At 46.3% G+C, this 26,871-nt stretch overlaps 2 protein-coding genes across 3 annotated transcripts in view; both read left to right on the plus strand.

Annotated features, from left to right (window-relative positions):
• SEC14L2 (SEC14 like lipid binding 2) overlaps nucleotides 1–9,424 on the plus strand; it is a 34,515-nt gene extending 25,091 nt beyond the window's left edge. For both annotated transcript variants that reach the window (XM_083717467.1, XM_083717468.1), the window contains 4 exons: nucleotides 3,799–3,905; nucleotides 5,189–5,328; nucleotides 6,224–6,393; nucleotides 7,457–9,424. In XM_083717467.1, coding sequence (XP_083573593.1) covers nucleotides 3,799–3,905; nucleotides 5,189–5,328; nucleotides 6,224–6,393; nucleotides 7,457–7,605 — 566 coding nt within the window. In that variant the 3' untranslated portion in view covers nucleotides 7,606–9,424. The remainder of the gene's footprint in view (nucleotides 1–3,798; nucleotides 3,906–5,188; nucleotides 5,329–6,223; nucleotides 6,394–7,456) is intronic.
• Nucleotides 9,425–14,991: 5,567 nt separating this feature from the next.
• MTFP1 (mitochondrial fission process 1) lies at nucleotides 14,992–26,507 on the plus strand. The gene is made up of 4 exons (XM_083717790.1): nucleotides 14,992–15,242; nucleotides 22,483–22,610; nucleotides 23,586–23,818; nucleotides 26,107–26,507. Exons 1-4 carry the CDS (start codon nucleotides 15,170–15,172, stop codon nucleotides 26,162–26,164), a joined length of 492 nt encoding a protein of 163 aa, XP_083573916.1. The 5' UTR covers nucleotides 14,992–15,169; the 3' UTR covers nucleotides 26,165–26,507.
• Nucleotides 26,508–26,871: the final 364 nt, after the last annotated feature.

A 26,871-nucleotide genomic window follows, 5' to 3' on the forward strand; every position in this document is an offset into this window, starting at 1 on the left:
TGTTGCCACCTTATCTGCTCTACGTGACCTTGGACTGATAGGCTGGACACCTTCCAGCGAGAGACAGCCTGTTAGCTCTCTCTCTTCTGGTTCTTCTTCACTTTGCTGTTCACCCCCCAGTTCTTCCCAACTTTTGTCTTGAAAACTATGCCCCTCTGCAAACCGCTGCTCCAAATCTATACTGCTCCACTGCTCCTGGGCAGGAGCAGTGGGAGGGGGAGGCTCCCACCATTCCTCATCAGAGCAGTACACCTTAGCTTGGTCTCTGAGAATTATATTGTTGAAACAGATCAAGTGGGAGACTAGAAATGGATTTGTGCGCACCCAGCTCTACTGCTCAAAAGTAAAACTCCCGTGCTTGGAGTCTTCTAAATCGGAGTGTTGTTTGCTCCTGGCTCCTATTCGCGGATCTGGGGAATTCTACTCTAGTGAAGCAAAGCAAAGTTGATCCCAAAAGCCTGATGTTTGCCCAGTGCTTACCCATGTGAGCCAAGCTTATTCTGTATTTGTTTGGGAATTTGGTTCCTCTGAATTTCAGCCAAGGCTCTGTGTCTGTCTTGGAGGCATACATGACGTCTCTTCTTAGAAACAGTTGCTTGCTCTGTAAATCACCACCCTGAAGTCCCAAGCTGGGAGGAAAAGGTTCCTCCTCCTTTCTCTGGGACCTATCCTTCCTGTGTATGGCTGAAGGGAAATTTAAAGCAGATTGCCTAAGGCTCCTCCTGCCGCTGCCTGGCTAGGTATGTCTTTTTCCAAGTCCCTTGTTTTTACCCTGCAGCAGACATCATAAGGCTTCCCTGTATTCTGGGCAGCAGAAATGAATGAATGAACGAATCCATTCAGAAAATCTGCCCTTAGCTGTTTAAAACTCCATTCCACAGTCATATATGGGAGCAGAGCTGTTAGCCACAGGAAGACAGAGCAATTATTCCACTCGCCCACCACCTGCCTCATATATTTTTTTTTGCTGAACATCTACCTTTCTCTTTAAAAGTAAATTTGCCATATCCCTATCTTCTTTTAACTTCTGGCAATGTAAAACAGCAAATGCACACAAGCAGCGTCCCTGCCCCGGTTGCACAGCGATCTTCCACGGTTCTGGCCCATCACTGCAAAGGCACAGGGATGGCTGGGAGCTGTGGTTCAAAAACATCTGGATGACACCAGCTTGGGGAAAGCCTTGGTGTACGCCTCTTTATTTATTTATTTAGAGACATTTGTGGCCCGCTCTTCAGCCAAAGGGGGGGGGGGAGCTCTTGGAGTGGCTCACATCCAATCACTTAGAACAAGACAGTCTCTGCCCACGACACACAAGGGAAAAGGGATGGGGAGGGAAGAGGAAAAAAGCAAACTCAGGCCACCAATTCTTAAACAGTTGTTTGTATAGCGGCCAGCTGGTATTTTATGTTGTGAACCACTCTGTGATCTTTGGAGGAAGGGCAGAATATAAATTTAATAAATAAAAATAAAAATAATAGAAACAGTTTCTGGGTAGGAGGTACCTGATGGAGCTGGTGTTTTGGCAGAGCTAGTTAAGAGAGAGGAGGGCTGATATACAGTGGTACCTCGGGTTAAGTACTTAATTCGTTCCGGAGGTCCGTACTTAACCTGAAACTGTTCTTAACCTGAAGCACCACTTTAGCTAATGGGGCCTCCTGCTGCTGCTGCACCGCCAGAGCACAATTTCTGTTCTCATCCTGAAGCAAAGTTCTTAACCTGAAGCACTATTTCTGGGTTAGCCGAGTCTGTAACCTGAAGCGTATGTAACCATAAGCGTATGTAACCAGAGGTACCACTGTATTGTCAATACCAAATATAAAAACATGCACAGAGCATTATTGTTGTTTTGGAGGTGGGGATGGTTAGAAAGTATTTGGGGGAGGGAACTCTAGTATGTTACTATCCCCCTCAACCAACCAAGGCTGAAATCACACAGCAGTTCTCATCTTATATTTGAGCTTTCTCACCACATAAAAGCCATTTGCGAAAAAAATCAATGGAGTACAGAGCATCTTTAATGCTCGTTTCTGCATTATCTGATTCCAGGGGGAAATCTTATTAGCAGAACCCTTAAGCCGGAAAATCATGGGAGGAAACTGATGACATTTGGGGCAGTTCTTTCCTGCCATTTTGGAGGGGCTCACAGGGGAACTGAAGCCCATTTGTGTGTGAAAAGGGTCGGGGTAGTGGTGGTGACATTCACCACTGTGTCACATGACTCCCGCAAGTGTGATTGAACAACGTGCCGGTATATTATTTTAAAAGCCACAGTTACCAACAGCTACTACAGTGCAAAAGGAACATTAGAAAGCCATACCAAAGCAGCCATGTTATAATTAGGAAAGCTAAAAGTATCTAATGAGCAGAGTTCGAATGGCTGTTTTTTAAATATATGACTTTAATATATGATTTTTCCCCCTTATAAAACTGTTGAATATTTTTGTTTTTATAAAGCTCTATAAAGGGAATCTTTGTATGCATTACTACTTAATATTTTGTGTACATTTGTTCTTTCAGACTATGATGCTTTGTAGTTTAATTTTTTTGTTTTTTGTTATATTTGCTTTTTTTGTTTTTTGGTCAATTATTAAAATAAAAAAAACTAACTAACGCAGTATTCCCCAAATGCACCCCAAATCTTGCCAAGTCTTTGTGTTAAGATGCTGGCTAGGATACGACACAGACAGCTAGCGGCTTATACAAAATCTGGCAGATTGGAGGAGGGGGAAATATTGGGGGGTTTTGGACTGTGGACTCCAGGGACGTTTGCTTACCTGGTTAGTGAGACTAATGTTTGCCCTCAGAGGCCTACCTGGGCCAGCGACCGAGGAATGTTCCCTGAAAAGTGGCCGCAAGGTTGCTGACCTGTTCAGCCGCTGCGTTCTCAACAGCAGGGTGCAGGAAGGATGAGAGAGAAATGGGCTGGCTCAAGGAATCATAAAATTGGAGCGTTGAATGGGACACCAAGGTTCATCTAGTCCAACCCCCTGCAATGCAGGAATGACAGCTGACGAATCCCTGACAGACAGCCTTCCAGCCTCTATTTAAAAGCCTCCAGTGAGGGAAAGCCCACCACTTTCTGAGGTAGCCCATTCCACTGTCGAAAGGCTCTTACCACCAGAAAGTTCTTACTGATGCTGTTGGAATCTCCTTTCTTGTACAGTGGTACCTCTGGATACGTACTTAATTCGTTCCGGAGGTCCGTTCTTAACCTGAAACTGTTCTTAACCTGAAGCACCACTTTAGCTAATGGGGCCTCCCGATTTCTGTTCTCATCCTGAAGCAAAGTTCTTAACCTGAGGTACTATTTCTGGGTTAGCAGAGTCTCTAACCTGAAGCGTATGTAACCCGAGGTACCACTGTAATTTAAATCCATCGCTTCTGGCCCTAACCTCTGGAGCAGCAGAAAACAAGCTTGCTCCATTTCCCACATGACAGCCCTTCAGATATTTGAAGAGTAAATGTCAGCTCTGGAGAATATTGACCTTTGCTGGTTAATCTCCAGCTTTTTCATAATCCCCTTAGACCAGGGGGTCAGCAATCTAAGGCCCACGATGCTGGCCTGCTTCCTATTGGCCGCAGGAAGCTCCTGTGGCCAATGGGAAGCTGTGCACGCCTCCTCCGCGCCGGAAGGAGCACCAAAAATAGCGTTTGTGCATGTTTCTGCGGAACCGTGAACCTCCCCAAGCCACCAAAACTTTGCCGACCCCTGCCTTAGACAAATTGCTTGCCTGTTGTATTGAGTCGGTTGGAAATCAATTTCTATCCAATAAACGAACCCTCTCGCTTTTCTCCCAGCTAACTGGAAGGAGGTTTTGCAAAAGCACATCGACCCCTCACAGATCCCCAAGGAATATGGGGGAACCCTCACAGACCCAGATGGAGACCCCAAATGCAAGACTATGGTATGGACACTCATCAGGTAGCACTCGGGGGTCCTTAGCCCTTGGGCGGGGTGGGGCGGGGGTCTATCCCAAGCAGCTAGGGAGGTTTGGTGGCCTAAATTTGGAGGAGGCAGGAAATTTGGAGGAGTCTGGGTAGGGGAATGAGACACAAGATTGCAAGGCAGGAAGCAGGTGGAAAGAGCTGGACCCAGGCAGCCATGCAGAGGGAATACTGACTCTGCCTCTTTCTGGTTTCCAGGACTTGTGGCCCACCTTTAAATTCTCAAAAGCACGTTACTGCTTTGCACACACTTGCTAGAGAACTTGGTGTGAGCTGATTACAACCCAGTCAACATCTAAATAACAAGCAAATATTTTTTTGTTTATGGGAGTGCTTCTTTGACTGCCAGGTTAATTATCAGTTCCTCAAGATTTTCTAGGCCGTACCTCTTGTACTAAGACAGACCACTAGAAAGCTAACAGTTCAGAGCCAATTACTTTGGCCCCGAGTAGAAATGGCTTTTACAGAATTAAGACTTGGGCCACATTCACTTTTCCCCTTTCTTGCGAGGAATCCTATTCGGAATAAGGGAATTTCCCTTAAAAAAGGGAAAACGTTGACAGCTATGATCCTGAGGAGACCCCTATTCCCCACCCAGAGCTACAATTCCCAGAGTGGCTTAACAATCAATCCCTCTTCTGGGGGGGGGCAGCAATGGTGGTGGGTGCCCATTTGGACCGATAGGGCGGAAGCCCAGGAGGTGAACAGTAGGTGGCGCCAGAGCCACTGGCAGGTGGAGCAAACTGACAGTAGATTTGTCCCCATCTTTCTCTTCCTTGTTGAGTTCTACCAGCGCAGCACTAAAGAAGAAGAAGAAGCCAATATTCAGGGCACCCACTTAAGGCATGCAGGTGGAGGCTGGCTGAGGTCAGGCCGAGGGGCAGTGCCCCATTTGCCCTAATGGAGCTGCCATCAAGGGATGTTGGGAGTTGTAGGGCACCTGCATAGGCTACTCCTGGAGCATAGGCCAGGTCTAGGGCTATGGCTGTCTAGACCCAAAAAGGCCTCAGACTTTCTTTCAGGCCGCTGAGGGGGAGGCTCCTAGATGCAAGATCAGTGCCTGGCAGACATCATGACCAGCCCAGCAACCAGGCTCATATTGATATAGGGGGAAGCAGCTCTTTCAGTCTCTGAGCTCGATGCATCGGAATAGGGAGTGTAGAGGACAACAACAGGGAAGGAGCGTTGAGCAGGTGTTGTCTCAGCAGCCTCAGTCTCCTCACCGATGTGGTCTTGTGCGCAGCTTAACTATGGTGGAGAAGTCCCCAATACATACTACGTACGGGACCAGCTGAAGCAGCAGTATGAGCATTCGGTGATGGTGAATCGGGGCTCCTCGCAGCAGCTGGAATACGAGATCCTCTTCCCGGGCTGTGTCCTGAGGTAAGCCGAGGCAGGAGCAAACCGTGGGCTGAGGAAAGTGGAATTCTGGCAGCGCACCTATTTTAATATTTTCCTGGCCCACCTTCCAAGGAGCTCAGGGTGATGTGCGGTTCTCTCATCCCATTTCACCCACAGGACAATGCTGCCAGGTAGGTTAGGTCCAGAGTGAGTGACTGTGGCCTAAGGTCACCTGGTGGGTTTCTTGGCTGGGTGGGGATGTGATCTCTGGCCTTCCAGGGCCTAACTGAACGCTCTGGCCACTCCACCACCTGAACTATAACTCCCATCATCCCTGGCCGTTGGCCACGCTGGGGCCCGATGGGAGTTGGAGTTCAGCAGTTTAGGGCAAGGGGGTGGGTGGGTGGGCACACACTCCAGTCCAGCAGTCTAACCCAGCCATCACCTCCCCAAATGAGAACTGGCATTAAACAGGCTATTTCATCGTTAAAACCATTAGTTCAGCGGTAAGCTTTTAATAAAAGATTCAAGGGACCTTTGCTGGACAATACAGTGGTACCTCGGGTTAAGTACTTAATTCGTTCCGGAGGTCCGTTCTTAACCTGAAACTGTTCTTAACCTGAAACACCACTTTAGCTAATGGGGCCTCCCGCTGCCACTGCACGATTTCTGTTCTCATCCTGAAGCAAAGTTCTTAACCTGAGGTACTATTTCTGGGCTAGCGGAGTCTGTAACCTGAAGCGTATGTAACCTGAGGTACCACTGTACGCACTCTGCACAAACATCATAGGAGGACTTTAGACATGGGGGTGGGGGCATCGCCAGGCAAAGTGGGGCACAGACTGTATCACTTCAGAATGCGGAGGAATGAATGCTTCTCATAATTCTTAACCGTCCTTCACTTCTCCCCACTCCACTCTGATATCCCTGCTTATAGGTGGCAGTTCATGTCAGATGGGGCCGATATAGGATTTGGTGTCTACCTGAAGACCAAAGTTGGGGGGCGCCAGCATGCCAGCGAAATGGAGGAAGTGCATCCCAACCAGCGCTACAACGCCCACATGGTGCCTGAAGACGGCTCGATCACCTGTGCGGATCCAGGGATCTGTAAGTGGTACCCAGATCTCTCACTTTCCAGTCCCCCCCCCCTCCAGTCTTCCCTGAATGGACTTGAGTTCATCTGGAGGGATGAACTTTATTTTGCATAGAATTCCATGGGGAATTCCGACCTGCCCCCCTGCATGTATCATGCGCTGTAATAACGCTCTTATGCAATATAGCCCCCCAGTGTATCATTTCTGAACAGCATGTACTTACATAGAATTGTAGAGTTGGAAGGGACCATCTAGTCCAACGCCCTGCAATGCAGGAATCAGATAATATTATACATGATATATTAAAGTGGTACCTTGGTTCTCAAGCTTAATCTGTTCCGGGAGTCCGTTCGACTCCTGAAACCGTTCGAAAACCAAGGCGCGGCTTCCGATTGGCTGCAGGAGCTTCCAGCAGCCAATCGGAAGCTGTGGAAGCCATATCGGACATTTGGCTTCCAAAAAACGTTCGCAAACTGGAACACTCACTTCCAGGTTTGTGGCGTTTGGGAGCCGATTTGTTCGGGAGCCAAGACATTTATAGATAGATAGATAGATAGATAGATAGATAGATAGATAGATAGATAGATAGATGATAGATAGTACAGTCATACCTCAGGTTACAAACGCTTCAGATTACAGACTCCGTTAACCCAGAAATAATACCTCGGGTTAAGAACTTTGCTTCAGGATGAGAACAGAAATCATGCTCCAGCGGCGTGGCCGCAGTGGGAAGCCCCATTAGCTAAAGTGGTGTCTCAGGTTAAGAACAGTTTCAGGTTAAGAATGGACCTCCGGAACGAATTAAGTACGTAACCAGAAGTACCATTCTGGAAGTCCGTTCGACTTCCAAAACATTCAGAAACCGAAGTGTGGCTTCCTGCAGCCATCGGACATTGCAGGGAACGTTTACAAACTGGAACACTCACTTCCGAGTTTGCGGCGTTTGGAGCCCAAACATCCAGGTACCAAGGCACAACTGTACTTGCTTGGTGGCACTCTGGGCTCCCGGGAGTTTTGGAAAGGGGCAGTGGCAGCCCTGACATGACACTTGCTGTCCTTTTCCTCTGCCCACGCAGACGTCCTGCGGTTTGACAACACGTATAGCTACATCCATGCCAAGAAAATCAGTTACTCGGTCGAAGTGCTACTTCCGGACAAGAAAGTGGAAGAAGACTTCCAGAAGGTGGAGGAGCAGATAAAAGAGCTGAAGATTAACCACGCCTGATGGAGCTTTCTCACCCCTCCACCCTGCAAACCCCCCCCCCACAAAGGCGGCAATCCTAAAAATGCTTCTTCCCCTTGGGAGGGGTGGGTTTATGGGGCAGAGGAGTGGAAGGAAGATTCCCAAGGATGGTGGGGGAATTTAATTTGGGGCGGTTGGGGTGGATTCTTTTTGCAGTTGGATACGGAGACCTACTGGTCTCTTCCAGTCCCTACTGTGGGATGTTACCCACCAGCAGTTTTTCTAGGGTAGTGGGGATTGATTCGGCAACGCTAATGGGCAGAGGAGAGCTGCCTTCTGTCTCTCAAGCTCTGTAGCCCTGCCTCTGTGTTTACATGGCCTTCCTTCCCGCGTGGGGCTGCATTTCCTCAAGGCTAATTGGTCACAGGCCACGGACCAATGGTGGGCAGGGCTACCCACCCCGTTCTCTCCCCCCCCCCCCGCTTCTTTTTCTTCCTCTTCCCCCCCCAACCCACCAGGCTGCTGGGACCACAATGGATCGCTCATGCCAGAGGTCTGAACTGGTTGTGTGCAGGTGGCTTCTGAAATTACGCTGAGGGCCGCCTGTGGCCCTCGGAGCAGAATTTCCCCACCCCTGCGGTAGGCATAGCGTTGAAAGATCAGGGGGACTTTTCGGGACTCCTCGCCGGATTGGACTGAGTGCTCTCCAGATGCTTTGGACTACAACTCCCATCAGCCCTGACCCAACACGTCCACATTTCTCTACTACGGGATTTCCCAAACTTGGGTCTCCAGCTGGTTTTTTTGGACTACAACTCCCATCATCCCATGCCAGCTGGACCAGCAGTCAGGGATGATGGGAATTGTAGTCCACAAAAAGACCCTGCTCTGGTGTGTCCTTTACCAAAATAACAAATCCCTTTCTGGCTGTTATAGAGTGAACCTGGGGCCCTCCAGATGTTGCTGGACTACAAATCCTATCATTCCTGACCATCGGCCGCGCTCCCAGATGGCGCTGGTGGGCATTGGGAATCCAACGGCATCTGCAGGGCCGCAGGTTAGCCACACCTGCTCTGTGGGTGCGTTTAAGCCTCCCTCCGCTTCCTCAAAAAGCCACCTCCCCTTACTGCCCATCACTGCCCTCTGCAGTGAATTCCACAAGCACACAGAGCATGGTGCAAAGTCTGTCCTTTCAAGACCAGGCCTGCGTAGCCCGGGACCCATCCGTCGGAAGCGGCTGCCATCAGAGGTGCTGCTTTTCTTCTCTCCTCGTTCTGGCTATTCCCAAGAGCAGCAGGCACCTCTCAAACTCTGGGAAAGTTTCAGCAAAAAATGTATTGGAGGGGGGCAAGATGGATTGGCTCTCTCCACGCAGTGCTTGCTTCTATTAATGGATTGCCTTAAATCCACCTGCCTCGTTTACGCTCCATGCACCTGCAACAGGTGTGCCAGACCTGTCTGCATGGCACTGGTCCTGAATGTCTGAAAAGCCTGCACATTTTTTAAAAAAGCAGTTTACAGGGTAGGTTCTCATCTCAGTTAGTTTTTTGGGGTGGTTGTAGGATCTTTGCTCAGCAAGGGGGTTTCAAGTTGTACCTGCGACACATTTTCAGAGAGGGAGGGAAAAGCTTAGGAAGAGGCCACTTCTTCCCTGCCTATCTCTTTGCTTAGGAACTTCTCTGTCGAAATTCTTGAGTGCGTGGAAAACCGGAGGCCCAAGGAAATAAAATTTTCCCGATGGACACGTTCTGGCCAGAGTGTCCAGAAACATAGCACTTTTATTTTTCTCCCTCCCGCACCTCAATTTTAGTTTTTCAGTTACCTTGAAGATGAGAAATGTTAATAAACATCTGAGTTGGTATGCATGGCTACGTCTGTTCACGGTAGGGTTTCTCGGGGCAGGGGGAGGGAATAAAAACAGGACCTTGCAGAAAAGATTAAGAACGAGACAATCCCTGTTCCGCAAGCTTACCATGCACAAGTTGCATCACAAAAGGAAATGGGGGTGAGGAGGCATGAGGAAAACAAGCAAACTCAAGCACATGTTCAGCACTTGAGTCATTTGTTACAGTTGGGGTTGTGGGGTATAATAATATACTGTCCTATACTTGGATGTCTCAGGGCAGTTCACAGAACAAAATCAAAATATAAAACCACAAAATATATCATCAATAATATAGAACTTCCTGAGGAATCATTCCCTATGTAGCCTTATTTCTCTGGCCTAAGGAAGTTAATAGTTGCAAACCCTAAAAACAATGCAATCAAAATGATAAAATGAAACATGAAGCTAAAATATAAACTGCTGGAGAGGCATTGTGAATTTTCTGCTCTAGGCCTTCCCTTAACTGGTGCTCTTTTGTTGTTCCTGGACCACAACTCCCATGATCCCTAACTCTTGGCCCCGTTGGCTGCTAGGGCTGATGGGAGATGGAGTCCAACATATGAAGGGCTACAAGGAAGGACTACAAAACTTCAGGCAATGGGGAAAGATGTCTTTGTGGTTTTTAAGTGCTCTTACATTGGGGGGAGGGTGAGCATGACAGGGCTCCTCTGAATCAATTGCAATGTGCTCAATTACTATTTGTGGCATGTATTTTCTTGAAAAAGAAAACAGAGGGTGGAATATTCAAAAGTGTACTCCTCTAAATGTAGCATAAAGTGGTACAGTCCAGAAAACTGCTACCCGGTTTATTTCAATAATTTTTATCCCACTCGTCAGCTGGAAGGGGGAACGTCTCCTGTCATGGCTTACAAATCACTGAAAAAAGGCATTTCTTACTTTCTGTCTTGCAATCTTAAACAAAAACATACACATATGGCACAAAAGAAAAAAATAAGTGGGGAGGGAAGAAAAAAATATGCAAGCTCAGGTATGAGTTATTGGTTACAAGTTCTGATCACCAGCTGCATTCTGCGATCTCATTTCCATGTTCTTGTTTAGGAAGAGAGAGAGGTGTATACAATAAATCCAGTTGAGTTGGGTGGCCAAAGTTGGGGTTAAGGATGGGGTTAAGGTAAAAGTAAAGGGACCCCTGACCTTTAGGTCCAGTCGTGACTGACTCTGAGGTTGAGGTGCTCATCTCGCTTTATTGGCCAAGGGAGCCGATGTACAGCTTCCAGGTCATGTGACCAGCATGACTAAGCCACTTCTGGCGAACCAGAGCAGCACATGGAAACACCGTTTACCTTCCCGCCGGAGCGGTACCTATTTATCTACTTGCACTTTGACGTGCTTTTGAACTGCTATGTTATCAGGAGTAGGGACCGAGCAACGGGAGCTCACCCCGTCACTGACCTTCTGATCGGCAAGTCCTAGGATCTGTGGTTCAACCCTCAGCGCCACCCGCGTCCCAAGTATGGGGTTAAGGAGAGACTAAAGACCTCTGTTCTAAGCGAATGGGATGGCCTCAATGCGACTGCTTGGTCTCCCAGATGGGAAGCTGAGCAGACGCTACTAAAAATCTGTTGTTTAAATTGGCTGACACTAACACTGGACTCAGAAATACCAGCCAGATAGAAACATAGCAGACACCCAGGGTGCAGAAACCGGTTGAGCAGCTTCACAGTTTGCCAACCAGACAATGCATTTTCCACCTGCGTTTTCGCTAGCCAGCTACTTACCTGTCACTACCAATATATTTATAACTGGGAGTCAGATTTAGGGATCCCTGTATCCTTAGCACTTATATCTGCCCTTCTGCCCCAAAAAATGCACTAAAACCATAACACATAAAACCAGGAAGCTCCTAACTCGTACAGTATGGGGAACAGTAGCCACATGTGTAGGGGAGGAGGGAGAAATGCAATTCAGTTCATGTTTTAAAGGTGTATCTACCAAATCTGCATTTTCCAGAATGGAAACAGAGCCATTCTTTGAAATTTGCACTTCTCTGAATTTTGTAGTGTAAGTCTTCAGTCAAGTAACTTGTGCAAAATATATATATACGGGTACAGTGTGTGCAAAATGCATCTCTTAGTGAAAATGCCATACAAATATGAAGGGGAGAGGGTTTACAAAATTGTGTATATTAGGCAAAATTGCATACGAACAGGTATATATATATATATATATATATATATATATATATGTAAAAGGCTCTAAAAGGCTGAGGAATTCTCATGAGGGCTGAAAATAAAATTGCAAATGGATGTGGAAATACAGAGAACTCAGCTTAAGAAAATGAGGAAATAAGAGGAAGCAAAATAGATAATCGTCCCTAGTAATGAGCTTTCACGAACTAGTGGGAGGCGTATTTGCAAATTACACAACAGGCAATTCAAAAACAAAACAAAAGCCCGTTGGGACTTATCATCCTCAGTATCTGCAGACACACACACACGCGCGCGCACACACACACACACGTGTGTGTGGGTATATTGCACAAAGATCTGATAACATTTCTCTTAACAGCTGCTAAAGATTCCTAGAGGTTAGAAACAACTTTTAGGTTCTCATTACAAGGCTAGTACATGAGATGTGGGAACAGTCTTGGCCAGCTTAAGGAAACATCGGCCACTCTCCCACCCAATGTTTTGTACTGGTTGCAGCTGATGGAAGCTGTAGTTCAAAACACCTGATGGGCTGTCAAAGGCTGGTTTGGAGAATTGCTTGAGCTGAGAAGTTGACGCTCGGATGATGACACAGCATGGCAAATTTTATAGAAAATGTGTTTCCCCCCGAATATGTGCTCCTCTTTCCGAAAAGGCAGAAGTACTACTCTGTATTGAAGATGGATTGTTTTCCCACTTTCTCCCTTATATACATAAAAATGTAAGTGGTCATCACGCTCAATGGCAGGCTGCCCCAGTGTGGTTTAACAGAGGGAGGGAGGCTCTCCATGCAGCAAGTGCCTCCCCCTCCTTTCAAAGGCTTGGGGAAAATGTGTTTGGTGGCAGTCACAGCAAACTGGAGAAGCAGACCTTAGTTCTGTATTTGCTCTTTGACTTGGTCTACCCACCATTGAGAAAATGTGTGAAGTTTCTGATGTCCAAATATCTGTTTTGCTTTGTGCTTATTGTTCCTCAACAAAATATTTAAAAATAAAACTCATTTCTTAAAAATATAAATGCATGCATGTGCTCTTTACTATTAATTTTGTGCATCTAACTGGTTTCAGGGCTTGGAGGTAGTGATTCCTGTATCAAATTAAGCCGGAGAGAGCAATCATGCACCTTCACTTTTACAGCCAAGAAGACAATGAATTGGATTTCAAGCAAACCAAGCTCTGACAAACCACATGACGAAAACAAAGTACTGTACCTTTCAATGGGAGAGATCATATTATCTCTACAGTTCAGTGACAGGCTGCATGCAATCCTGTTCCTTGCAATTCCAGTTTTAAAGGGATCTTGCATAGGAAGTGGTGGAAATACCTCTTAAAAAAATACTGTAAATAAAAATCCATTTCTGTTTTCCTTCTTGAACCGTACATGCAAACAGATTTTTGTATCTTCGTATCTGGTTGTCACTCAACCTCATGTGCCCACCAGCCTGTGCTTTCATAGGCGGACCTAAATGGGACGGGAGGCATTTCCGGCTGGTGTGTTAGCCATCTTTGTTAAGGGCGGAAGAGCTGATTTAGGGATCATGTGCCAATTCCTGCCTTTGGGTACAATTAGCCTAAACCTGGAGTTCCGCTTTTTCATTAAGAAAAACGAGAGAGACACCTGTGATACCTTGAAGGCCATGCCTCGGTTGTGGCACATGCTTTTGTGGGAATCAGGGGCAACTGGTCAAGAAGGTTTTGCTCCTGGCATAAGAAACAAGTCATTATCTCCTTAAGTACATTTAATACCTAAAAATTACAAACATGTCCGATATCTTTTTATGAGCTAGGATCGCTTGAGGATAGCATTTTACTGACTGGACAGAGACATCCTTTTTCTAGAATGCTGTCCCAGCTATGGAAATCTGCTAAGTGGCAGCTGAGTTGTAATATGTTTTGGTGCTAGAAGAAAACATTTTTATTTGCTGACGTCTGTTAGATTTTGATTCCTGATTTGGGGGTTTATGTGGTCAGCCTGTTGCATGGGTTGTTTTTTATTTAAAAAAAACAACTCATTAAAAATTAGTTTGCTCATTGTTTTAGAAACCATCCTGAGAGTTTTTAACTGAAATGAAAGGGAGGAGGGTGTCAAACGTGAACATGAATAAGCAATTAGGAATCGGCCCTACTGTTAGGCAGCGACTTCTGGGGAGCAGAGAGAGAGACGCGTGCCTGCCTGCCTGGGAGCCCCTCAACTCGTTTCCTGCCCTAAAGTGAACTGGAGAATTTGGCAGCTCGGATTTCAAACACAGCTGCCTCGGCCTAAATCTAATCCCAATTTAATCCCCTGCTAGATAGTGTTAACGAGCGCGCCATCTCGTGGTCTGAACGGACTCGTCTCCATCACCGAGATTCAGATTTGAGCCATCAGCGCCCTTTTCCGGGTTTCATTTCTGTTCAAGCTACAAACACACTGTGTCCCGAAAGCACATTACTGTATTTCTCCCCCAAAAGAATCTTGAGGACTGTAGTTTTTTTAAGGGTGTTGGGAATTATAGCTCTGCGGATAGTCAAAGCTGCAGCTGCCTGTTTTCATTTTTATTTATTGCATTTATATGTCCCAAAGAAGCCTGCTTCTTGGGAGAAAAGCAATGACAAACTTAGACAGCATCTTAAAAAGCAGACATCACCTTGCCAACAAAGGTCCATATAGTTAAAGCTATGGTTTTCCCAGTAGTGATGTATGGAAGTGAGAGCTGGACCATCAAGAAGGCTGATCGCCGAAGAATCGATGCTTTTGAATTATGGTGCTGGAGGAGACTCTTGAGAGTCCCATGGACTGCAAGAAGATCAAACCTATCCATTCTGAAGGAAATCAGCTCTGAGTGCTCACTGGAAGGACAGATCCTGAAGCTGAGGCTCCAATACTTTGGCCACCTCAAGAGAAGAGCAGACTCCCTGGAAAAGACCCTGATGTTGGGAAAGATGGAGGGCACAAGGAGAAGGGGACGACAGAGGAGGAGATGGTTGGATAGTGTTCTTGAAGCTACCAACATGAGTTTGACCAAGTTGGGGGAGGCAGTGGAAGACAGAAGTGCCTGGCGTGCTCTGGTCCATGGGGTCATGAAGAGTCGGACACAACTAAAAAACAACAACAACAATCTCATTCCTCAAGTCTTTTATAAAGAGTGCAAGCCAGAAGGACATGCGCCACCGATTCCAAGGAGCTGACAGTGCCCACAGACATGGTTCTCCCCCTCCCCACTCAATCCTCACAACAGCCCTGCGAGTTGAGGCGGAGAGGCAATGCCTGGAAGAGCCACCCTCGAGGTCCCCACGCGCGATCGTGCGCTCTCGTGGGCAGGCAGCCTTCCTCCTCCTCCTCCTCCTCCTCCTTTGGGGCCGCCCCTCTCCGCGGCCAGGCGGCCAGTGGGGAGGCGGCTCGGCCGGCGGGGCTCGGCTCGGCCCGGTTCCATTGGCCGCTGGCTCCGCGGCGCCGTGCGCTCTGCTGCGCGCTTTGGAGAGGAGGCGCGGCCTGCGCTGGCCCGCCAGCCCGGGACTCTTCCTCGATCCCTGTCCTTCCTGCTCCTGCCCTTGGCGCCCCGGGGCAGCCGGCCATGGGATCGCCGGCCGAGGAGCCTCCGCTGCCGGCGCCGGACCTTTACCGCGACACGTGGGTGCGCTACCTGGGTGAGTGGCTGCAGGGCGATCGCCGCGCCGCGCGCCTCCTCGCCAGTCCCAGCCTCCATTAAGGGCGGGAAATTTACTCTCGAGGAAGCCTGCAGGCGGAGGAAGAGCGCTTTCCCCGCTGGGACTGCGTTCAACAAGAAGTTGGCGGACGGGACGGGGGGGTGGAAATCGGTCGGCGGAGACTGATCGGAGTAAAAGGCAAGGAACGCTGTTCTCAGGATTGGGCAGCGGAGGTTGCCAACTGCTTTTCTGCCAGGGCTCCTGTGCCTTCAAGCTCTTGCCCTTTCTTAGGCACAGGAGTTCCATCGAGGAAAGAAGTTGGCAACTCTCGTCCCAATTTACCGCCATTAAGCACCGTTGGTGCTATACCTTTCGGTGAAATAATGTTAATAATAGATGTTTAGTTTTCAGGGCACAATCATACATGGGCAGTGATGGTGTGTTTTTAGGTAAAGAACTGAGCACCTGGGAGATCTGCGTTCAAATTCCCCATTGAGCCATGAAGCCCACTGGGTGACCTTGAGGATCTGTCAAATACCTCTTAATCCAACCTACCTCACATAGCTGTTATGCGGATTAAATGAGGAGGCATAGAAGCAAGTCTGTCACTTTGAGCTTCTTGGAGAAAAAAAAGTGGGATAGAAATGCAATAAAATGGCATACTGTCACCTCCCTGAAGGTACTTCCAGCAGGGCAGTTGTGTACTGCTCAGATGTACAGTGGTACCTCAGGTTACATACACTTCAGGTTACATACGCTTCAGGTTACAGACTCCGCTAACCCAGAAATAGTGCTTCAGGATAAGAACTTTGCTTCAGGGTGAGAACAGAAATCGTGCTCCGGCAGCACAGCGGTAGCAGGAGGCCCCATTAGTTAAAGTGGTGCTTCAGGTTAAGAACAGTTTCAGGTTAAGAATGGACCTCCGGAACAAATTAAGTACTTAACCCGAGTTACCACTGTAAGTCCTTTTTAATTCAGTAGGTCTTACTCCCAAGGAAGTGGCATTAGGACTTTAGTTTGGAGCAACAACAACAACAAAACCCAGCAAGCAGTCTTGTGGCACCTTTTTTTGAAGATGTTTATTATGGCGTTAGCTTAGGGTCCACACTCAAGTCTACAAGAGCTTCTGCAAGCCTTAAGCCTCCCTGCTGATGAGAATACTGTACACCCTTCTCTTTCAACACAAAAGATACACAGGGGACAATTGTTCTCATAGATACCAGGCACGAGATAGTGGGCATCTCCAAGACTATGATTGGCAGGTGAGGAGGCCTTGTCTGGCTGGCATATACACGCATGGTAGGGTCTTTTGAGTGGCAGTTTTCTGTCTGATGAATGCCCTCCTTGGTGAGGCACATCTGCCCCTCTCGTTATTGGCTTCTGAAAGGAATTTGGAAACATCCTAGTTTAGATCCAGGCATTTGATGGCGACCCTGAAATCACTGCTTGAGAGAATATTTCAAACTCTTTTTATATGTTGGTTTTTATTGATGCATTTTCACCAGGAGGAAGGATGTGATATGAATTGAATAAATAAATAAATGTGTTGTGGAGTCCAAGGATGCTATATATATATATATGAAACAGGGAAAATAAATTCCCCACATAAGCGTTTGGGTACAAATGTCATGATCTGAAGTCCAAATGATGAATTACATGCAGCTGAGTATAACTTTCCAGATATACTCCTTATAGCTATATATATCTATTGTACATCTGCTATATATTTTGATGTTGTTTCTCATGGAAATGCAAACAAAATTCAGTTTCTCCTTCCTTCCTACTTGCTGTCTGCAGTGGGCAACTGGGCACTGCAAAGGGGAAGAGGCTTCTTAACTTTTTTGACAGCTTCCCTATTAAAATCTGTCACTCTCCTTTCAAGTTGTTTTTCCTCTTGTTGAGGACAGCCATTTTAAATAGAAAACAACAACAACAAACGACAACAACATAGGGAAAGAATTAAGGATCCCCTTGATTTTCTGTGTTGTTCTGTATCATTGCTACATAAATGACGTTATCTTCAAAGGAAAAGTATTTTTATTTATTTCGTGCATTTATATCCCCCCCTTTTTTCCCCTCCAAGGAGCTTAAGGTGAGATATATGGTTCACTCTCTCCCCATTTTCTCACAGCAGTCTTGCGAGGTAGGTTAGCTTGAGAGATTGTGACTGGTCCAAAATCACCTTCAAGGCCAAGTGGAGATTTGAACCCTGGTCTTCTAGGTCCTGGTCTGGCACTCTAACCACTACACATACTGACTCTTTTTTTAAAGAAAGAAAGAAGATTTGCAGCAGCTCCTGCTGGTTTGCTGTTAGGGGAACACGGCTTCTGTGATTATATTTTGGTGTCCTTGTCTTTAAAGATGACTGCGGGACAAAACTTTGCACAACCAAATGTCATGTGTGTAACTCTTGACCTTGTGGCCAGAGCAACTAGTTTGCATGCCAAAAGCCCTTGCTTAAATCTCCCCAAATCCGGCTGGAAAAACTGCTGCCAGTCAATGTAGATAGTACAGTGGTACCTTGATTCTCAAACTCAAATCCGTTCCGGAAGTCTGTTCCAAAACCAAAGCATTCCAAAACCAAGGCGCGCTTTCCCATAGAAAGTAATGCAAAATGGATTAATCTGTTCCAGATTTTTAAAAAAAGCAACCCCTAAAACAGCAATTTAACATGAATTTTACTATCTAACGAGACCATCGATCCATAAAATGAAAGCAATAAACAATGTACTGCAGTCACACAACCAATCAATCAGTAGCTGAACTGGGTTCCACACAGCCACAAAAACAAAACAAAAAAAGAGCCGCAAAAACATAAACGCTAAATAAATGGCAAAAACAGACAGACCTCAGCGTAACACTCAAAATGGAAGTGTGGCACTCAAATCGGAAGCATAACACTCAAAACGGAGCACGTTCGTCTTCCGAAAAAAGTTTGCAAACCATAACACTTACTTCTGGGTTTGCAGTGTTTGGGTGCCAAGTTGTTTGAGTATCAAGGTGTTTGAGAACCAAGGTACCACTGTGCTGAGCTAGATGGATCTGTGTTCTGACTCTATGCAAGGCTGTTTCCTGTGTTGACAGTCTTGGACAGCTATTGAAGACACAGCTCAAAAATGGCAGGAACATGGGGTGAAAAACTGGGCAGGGGGGTGGTGATGTGGCAGCTTCAAGGATGAAATGTCAGCTTCCGTTCAGTGATATTTGAGAAGCAGGATCCCTCGTGCAAAGTGTCGTTTACCGGGAAGTTTCTGCCGCGTTGGGTGGCAGGCAGCTCCTAAGGTGACTTTCTCTGGACCTTGGAAAAGGACTTTGCTAGGGCATCAGGAGGAGGAGACGGTGGAGACTGCGTCCTCTGAAGAGTGTCAAACAGCACAAAATGGCTGCATTGCTGCCCCTCTTTGCAGCGCAGTGAAATTTAATCCTGTAGGAACAGCTGCGGCAGTCAGGCACGCGGGAGCGAAAGGGACGGTGGAGGTTATCGCCAGCAAAGAAAATTAAAGCAGTTGTTATGCTGTTGTCTTTCTGGTGGTCTTGCAAGGTTAAACGCCCCCCTTTATTTTACTTTCACAACAATCATGTGTGGCGGGTTAGACTGAAGGAAATATTGGATAAATAATAATGTTATTGTTGTTTGACTCTTCGTGACTCCCTGGACCAGAGCACGCCAGGCACTCCTGTCTTCCACGGCCTCCCGCAGTTTGGCCAAACTCATGCTGGTAGCTTCCAGAACACTGTCCAACCATCTCGTCCTCTGCAGTCCCCTTCTCCTTGTGCCCTCCATCTTTCCCAACATCAGGGTCTTTTCCAGGGAGTCTTCTCTTCTCATGAGGTGGCCAAAGTATTGGAGCCTCAGCTTCAGGATCTGTCCTTCCAGTGAGCACTCAGGGCTGATTTCCTTAAGAATGGATGGGTTTGATCTTCTTGCAGTTAAATAATAACAATATAATAATAATTTATTATTTATACCCCGCGCATCTGGCTGAGTTTCCCCAGCCAATCAAGTTTTAAAAATAATACAGCATTAAATATTAAAAACTTCCCTAAACAGGGCTGCCTTCAGATGTCTTTTAAAGATAAGATAGCTGCTTATTTCCTTCACATCTGAAGCGAGGGTGTTCCACAGGGCGGGCGCCTCTGCCTGGATAAATTTGGAGGATAAAATTTTTGCGTGACCTTGTTGAGTTCCTTGGAAGGAAGAAGTGTGGTGTAGTGGTTAGAGTGTTGGACTAGGACTTGCAATACAAGGGTTCAGATCCCCACCATGAAGCTCACAGGGTGACCTTCGGTCAGTCACCAACTCTCAGCCAAGCCTGCCTCGCAGGGGTGTTCTGTGGGTAAAATAGGGAGAAGGAGAAGTGTGTTGAGTTCCTTTGGAGAAAAGATGGGCTATAAATCAATACTTAATGTAATATATGAACTGGATGGGTTGGCTTCATCCCATCCGACAGTTTTTTGGATACGTTCATCATATACTAGGCTTGGTGTTGGTTGGTCCCCCAAACCGTAACCCAGTTCACTGCAATCCACTGAAGCTTAAACTAAAAAGAAGTGCTTAAATTCTCCTCCTATACACTTTCCGTGAACAGTACGCAGTTGAGATGTTTGTGCGCATTCTGTAACCTCACATACCTCAGGCAATGATGGGGGTGTTTTCCACATTGAGGCATAATAATAATAATAATAATAATAATAATAATAATAATTTTTTATTTATACCCCGCCCTCCCCAGCCAAGGCCAGGCTCAGAGCGGCTTACAAGCAATAATAAAAACAAGATGAATGATTACAAACTTAAAAACAAAAATAAAACACAACAATTAAAATAATGGAACATTAAAATATTAAAATATAGCCTCATCGCAGGAGGAGAAGGAAAAGAAGGGGAAAAAGAGAGAGGGGGGGGGGAGGGAAGGAATCAAACTGGCTCCAAGCCAAAGGCCAGGCGGAACAACTCTGTCTTACAGGCCCTGCGGAAAGAAATCAGATCCTGCAGGGCCCTGGTCTCATGAGGCAGAGCGTTCCACCAAGCCGGAGCCAGTGTTGAAAAGGCCCTGGCTCTGGTCGAAGCCAATCTAACTTCCTTAGGGCCCGGGACCACTAGGGTGTTGTTATTTATGGACCTTGAGGCTCTCCGTGGGGCATACCAGGAGAGGCGGCCCCGTAGGTACGAGGGTCCTAGGCCATGAAGGGCTTTAAAGGTCAAAAGCAGCACCTTAAATCTGACCCTGTACTCCACCGGGAGCCAGTGCAGCTTGAAAAGCACTGGGTGAATATGCTCCCATGGCAGAGACCCCGTGTGGAGCCTCGCTGCAGCATTCTGTACCCGCTGGAGTTTCTGGGACAGCTTCAAGGGCAGCCCCGCGTAGAGCGAATTACAGTAGTCAAGCCTGGAGATGACCGTCGCATGGATCACTGTGGCCAGGTCGGGGCGGGAAAGGTAAGGGACCAACTGCTTGATGCGGCGAAGGTGGAAAAATGTCGCCTTGGCTGTTGCTGTAACTTGCGCCTCCATGGAAAGGGAGGCATCAAGGATTACACCCAAACTCTTAACGGAAGGCAGTGGCACTAATTGGGCCCCCACAAGAGAAGGGAGTTGGTCCCTCATCCCCATGCCATCCCGACCTAGCCACTCCCCTCCCTTTCCATATTAATAAAAGATGCTGTGGCTTAGACTTAGTGGCGCTAAATGGATCTCATTCTTCATATTTCAGTTCTATTGACAGGTGAATTAAAAATAGGGCTTTGGCAGGATGTTAGGCGACTCCCTGCTTGAAATTGAAAGTATGGACTTTTACAGCTGCAATCCGATGAGTTGAGAACAAAAGAGAGAGATTTCTCCAGAGTAACACGGAGTCAACAGAGCCATAAGGCACAAAGGAGATCAGGAATAATCAATATGGACATAATATTTGATAAAGAAATAAAGGAACAATTGATGAAAATTAAAACCTAACACAGGAAGGAAAAATGAGAACTTCACTTGCTAATTTACAAATTACTAAATGTGTTTTAATAATTATAATAGTGGGTGGCGCTGTGGGTTAAACCACAGAGCCCAGGGCTTGCCAATCAGAAGGTCGGCGGTTCGAATCCCCACGACGGGGTGAGCTCCCTTGTTCGGTCCCTGCTCCTGCCCACCTAGCAGTTTGAAAGAACGCCAAAGTGCAAGTAGATAAATAGGTACCGCTCCAGCAGGAAGGTAAACGGCGTTTTCGTGTGCTGCTCTGGTTTGCCAAAAGCGGCTTAGTCATGCTGGCCACATGACCCTGAAGCTGTACGCCGGCTCCCTCGGCCTGTAGAGCGAGATGAGCGCTGCAACCCCAGAGTCGGTCACGACTGGACCTAATGGTCAGGGGTCCCTTTACCTTTACCTCTAAATGTAAATGTAAAAATCATTGTAGTCATGGTATAAGGGATTTCATAAAGAGTGAATTGTATTTGTTTTGAGCAATAGTCTGGAGGCAGAATTAGAGGAAATCAGACCTTGAAGTACAGCACGTGGGAGCAGGGCCATAGCTAGGGGGTGGTGCGGTGGTCCCCCTTGGGTGCAGGTGGGGGGAGGGGTCTTGCAAAATTGGCTTTAAAAAATCTCCATAAATATGTCTATAAATAAGAATATTTATAAGAAGAAAGTTTTAAATAGAGGGTGAATTGAATGGGGGGAGGGGTTCTGGAGGAGAGGCGGAAGAAGAGCTAATTTGTCAGTGGTTAGGGGGTGCAATCAGGACAGTTTTGCCTGGGGCGTGAGATTACCTAGCTACGGCTCTGCGTGGGAGGCCACATAAATTTTATAACTGGCTATGTAATTGATTTGTATCTGAATTGGTATTGCTATTTGGTATTGATATAATATGGTGTATATTGGACTTTTGTAATTAAAAATTAATAAAAATTATTCAACAACAAAAAATAGGGTTTTTGGGGGGCTGCCATACATCTGGGCTTTCCCGGGCCTTTTAGCCACTTTTCCAAAATTCTACCCGGAAGGCAATTTTCAGCGGTTGAATCCCAGCTATGTCCAGAAAATTCCTGATGTATAGCATTCCTAATTAAAATGACAAAGCAGAGACAAAGCGAGAGAAGCAGGGAGTTTCTCCCCACCCCCACCCCCCGTGGCTGTGGTCACATTAACTCTTGAAAGTAATGACAGCTGTTGGACTCTTCCTGTCTGTGGGGCGGAGCTTGAGGCTGTGGGAGGGGCTTTGGCGCCCCTGCTGACCTTTGACCTTTGTTACAGGTTACGCCAACGAGGTCGGGGAGTCTTTCCGGGCCATCGTGCCCGTCTCATTGGTCTGGGCCAGCTACGGAGTAGCAACTGCCTACGTGGCGGCCGACGCAATCGACAAGGGCAAGAAGGCGGCTGCTGTGAGTACAGAGTAGGGGACGAAACCATTTCTCAAGTCAAGGGCCATGTTCCCTTCTGGGGGCCGCATGCTGGTAGTGGAGCAAAGATTTTACCTTTGTATATGAAGCTATTTCATGCACACACCCATTCCTCTCTGTCCCCCATCAGGGAAGCAAGAGGTGTTGTCAGAATTCAAGGAATCATTCTAGCCAGGAAAAAAATGTTTAGATTGCAAAGCTAGGCTAATGTTGTCCAGGGAGGGTTTTGAGGGCCTGATAGGGTTGAATGTTGGAATATGTGCAGTTTGCAGACCTAACATATAAAATAAGAGAACATTCATTTAAAGAAGATTGGAAAATGTTTATTGAATATATGGAGCAGATTTGTGTTTATTTGAAAATGTGGGCAGCATTCAGATATATTCAACAGTGTAAATAAGTTTAGATGGCTGTAATATTAGAATACTGAATGGTTTAGTTTATATAAAATATGCAGGGATCTGTGTTATGCAAAATGAAACATTGGAAGGAGAAGAAGGGAAGTCATTGATATTTTAAGGTTGTTTAAATGAATATTCCAAAATGTAAAACAGAAAATGTAATTAAAGTTACAGATTTCAGATAGGGTCGAATGTTGCCCCTGGGCCCGAGGTAAACACAGTTATGCTTTTAGTGTTTCAAACGTTTCGCTGATAATTTAGTTCTTTTACTCTTTTTGCAAACTGCTTTGAAGTTTTCTTTTTAAACAGTCGAGAGGTGTATGGACTTTATGAAACAATAAATAAACAAAAACAATGATTCATATAATTTATATACCTCATTTCATTTCAAGAAGAAGCAGTTAACGAGCACATGGATAAATTAGGTTTTAGGTGTTTTGTTTTTAAATTACTTATTTGGAAAAAGGGCGGGATGGAAAACCTGAAAGGGATGAAGGTCAGTTTCTTTTTCTGTTTTAAACGTTTTAAGTCTACACCCCTTTCATCCTTCCTCCAGGCGAAGGCCGTGGACGAAGGAAGGAGCAAGCATGCTGCAGTGGCAGTCGTGGACACATTTATATGGCAGGCTCTGGCTTCTGTGGCCATTCCTGGCTTCACCATTAACCGCATCTGCGCAGGGTCACTCTACCTCATGGCCAGCATGACGCACTGGCCTCTCTCGGTCAGAAAGTGGGCCACCACCGCCGTGGGACTCTCGGCCATTCCTTTCATCATCAAACCCATCGACAGGTACGGGCAACTTCCACTCTTTGAGCACAGCCAAGGATGAGCTGCATCAACCTTGAAGAAGCCCTGCTAGGTGCCACCAAGGCCATTTTTGTCTACAAATCCCATTAGCCCCAGCCACTGGGGGCCATTTTGGACTACAAATCCCATCAGCCCCAGCCACTGGGGGCCATTTTGAACTACAAATCCCATCAGCCCCAGCCACTGGGAGCCATTTTGGTCCACAAATCCCATCAGCCCGAGCCATTTTGGACTACAAATCCCATCAGTCCCAGCCACTGGGGACTATTTTGGTCTACAAATCCCATCAGCCCTAGCCACCGGGGGCCATTTTGAACTACAAATCCCATCAGCCCCAGCCACTGGGGACTATTTTGGTCTACAAATCCCATCAGCCCCAGCCACCGGGGGCCATTTTGGACTACAAATCCCATCAGCCCCAGCCACCGGGGCCATTTTGGACTACAAATGCCGTCAGCCCCAACCAGCAGGATGCTAGGTTGTTGATGGGAGTACAGGCCTGCCAGCTGGGGTTGAATGGAGTTGTAGCCCTAACCACCAGATTGGGAAAGGTTATTATTTGAGGTGGTGACCTAGAAAGGGCAACTTGCCTTGCAACAATAGTGATTAAGACGGCCTCACATTTTAAACCTCACATTCATACCATATATTTAAAGCACTACGATGCCTCGTTAAACAGTCATGGTTTACCCCATAGAATCCTGGGAAATGTAGTTTATGCTGAGAATTGTGAGGAGGCCCCAGTTTCCCTCACGTTCAATTTGTAAGTTTACTGTTCTAGCCAAAGGCCATGACAAACTTGTATTAACGAAATAATACAGAACACATGTCCATAATATAAAAAAGACTCACAGAGCTACAATTCCCAGTGTTTCCTGAGACGATGGATTGCCTGTTGAATCTCTCTGGGAATTGTAGCTCTGCGAGGGGAATATAGGGGTCTCCTGACAGCTCTTGGCACTCCTAACATACTACAGGTCCCAGAATTCTTTTGAGGAAGCCATGACTGTTTAAAGTGGCTTCCTAGTGCCATAAATGTGTGGTGTGAACATGGCCAAAGTACTCTGACATAGGCATGGCTAAACAGCCGCCTTTTCAAACTAACATTCCTTAGGGGAACAGAGCAATTGTGTCAGAAATGGGTCTTTATTTAATCTCACACTGGGATACTTATTTTCAGAATAGGGTATCTCACTCCTGACCCCACTTTTCTCATTTAAATTGTGTCTCGGCGTTCTCTTGGGTAAAACGATGTGAATAAATTCAATCCCTGGGCAAGAATTGAGTCTAAAAATAAACATTACGCCCAGAGAGAGTCAGCGACATTGTGTTCTCTTTGATTGATCGATGTAGAATGTCATGCCCTAAGGTCCTATTCTCACTGGTTTTTTAAAGTAAGTGGCACCCCCTACTGTCAGACACAAGGAAACACATCTTCACTGAGAGACTGATTCTGTTGTTCCTTCCCAAAGTAGCCACCCGTTGCTTCTTTGCCGAATCTGTTTGCCTCCCTTTGATTTCTGTTTCATTCCTGCTCAGCTTCTAATCCTTATTCAGATGTGCATTCTCCTCACATGATAACAGTCACATTGGGAGAGCCAGGGAGGGCGCTTTCAATTTGGGGTTTGGTGCAGGTTTTTCTACAAGAGCATCAAAAAACAACACATATGCCCCCAAACCCCTGGAGGAATTTCTTGCCTCCATGGAAATGCCAGGCAAATACAAATAAAGTGGTACCTTGGTTTTCTAACATACCCATATTTTTCTGTGTATAAGACTAGGTTTTTTCCCTTAAAAAATAATGTCAAAAATTAGGGGGCGTCTTATACTCTGGGCCATCTCTCCCCCCCCATTTTCTTAATTCTGAGCCCCAAAGAGGCTCCCAGCCTCTTGAGCGAAATGAGCGCGCAACCCTAGAGTCGGACACGACTGGCCTGTACGGGCAGGGGTACCTTTACCTTTTATAGACGGAAAAATATGGTAATCCGTTCCGGAAGACAAAACATTCAAAAAACGAAAACTCAAAACGGAAGCCTCAGTACGGAAAACATAAAACAGAAAACTCAATATGGAAGCTGTGTTTCATGTTTGACTTCTGAGGCACGTTTGAAAACCAAGGCACTTACTTCCCAGTTTATGGCGTTCAAAAACCGAAACGCTCGACAACGGAGATGTTAGAAAACTGAGGTACTGCTGTAGGTTTTTTGTGGATCATACTATTGCTTTACCTCTCTCTCTCTCTCTCTCTCTCCCCCCCCCCCCCGGCGCAGGTCAGTGGATTTCTTGATGGACTCCAGTCTCCGCAAACTCTACAAGACAGAAGAGTAAGAGGAAGTCCTCCTTCCCCTGGTCTACCAGAGCCTCTGATAGCAAAACCAGGCTATCATCCACCCTCAAAGCCACTACCTCTTTCTCTCTGGTCTCCATGTTATCTAGACTTCTAAAATATTGAAATCCAGCTTAGTGGGACCTGTGCTGAACCAGTGCAGCTTGGTACTGTGGATCCAACGAGGATGGATCTTCTGGGCAGCTCAGGACGTGTCCTAAAAGCCTGTGTAGAGACTGGTCCATTTCCCATGCCAACAGAACTTGCATGTGGCCTTCTAGAAATCCTTTCACATCCTTGTTCAGGTCAATGCCACCCCAGATAGGGGGGGGGCACCGCCGGGATGTACTTTTTTTTTAAAAAAAAAACATTTTTTATTGCTTTTTAGAAATACAGAAAAAAGAATAGAGAGTGGTTATAAGAAGATAGGGTATAAGTAACAAGTTTCCATATTCTTTTTCCATCTATTCTATAGGACTTCCCCACATCCTCCGAACCCTGCGTTCTCTGTCTTATAAAGCATCAGCAATTTGTTAACTTATTTCAAAACTTATTGTAACTTCCATTTTATCATGTTCCCTATTTTCAATTTTACTGTAGCTCAATTCTTATATGTTTTATATTAAACACAATAAAGTTATTTCATTATTTTACCTCTGAATTCTTGTGTCTTAATTTTCATTTCATTAACTTACATTTGCTGAAGCTA

The sequence above is a fragment of the Podarcis gaigeae genome (genome assembly GCF_964106915.1).
Source record: "Podarcis gaigeae genome assembly, chromosome: 16".
NCBI lineage: Eukaryota > Metazoa > Chordata > Lepidosauria > Squamata > Lacertidae > Podarcis > Podarcis gaigeae.

Coding starts and splice junctions, on each gene's coding strand:
- MTFP1 (XM_083717790.1), top strand. CDS start 15,170: ATGGGATCGCCGGCCGAGGAGCCTCCGCTGCCGGCGCCGGACCTTTAC. Junction 22,611..23,585: donor AGGGCAAGAAGGCGGCTGCT/GTGAGTACAGAG, acceptor TCCTTCCTCCAG/GCGAAGGCCGTGGACGAAGG. Junction 23,819..26,106: donor ATCATCAAACCCATCGACAG/GTACGGGCAACT, acceptor CCCCCGGCGCAG/GTCAGTGGATTTCTTGATGG.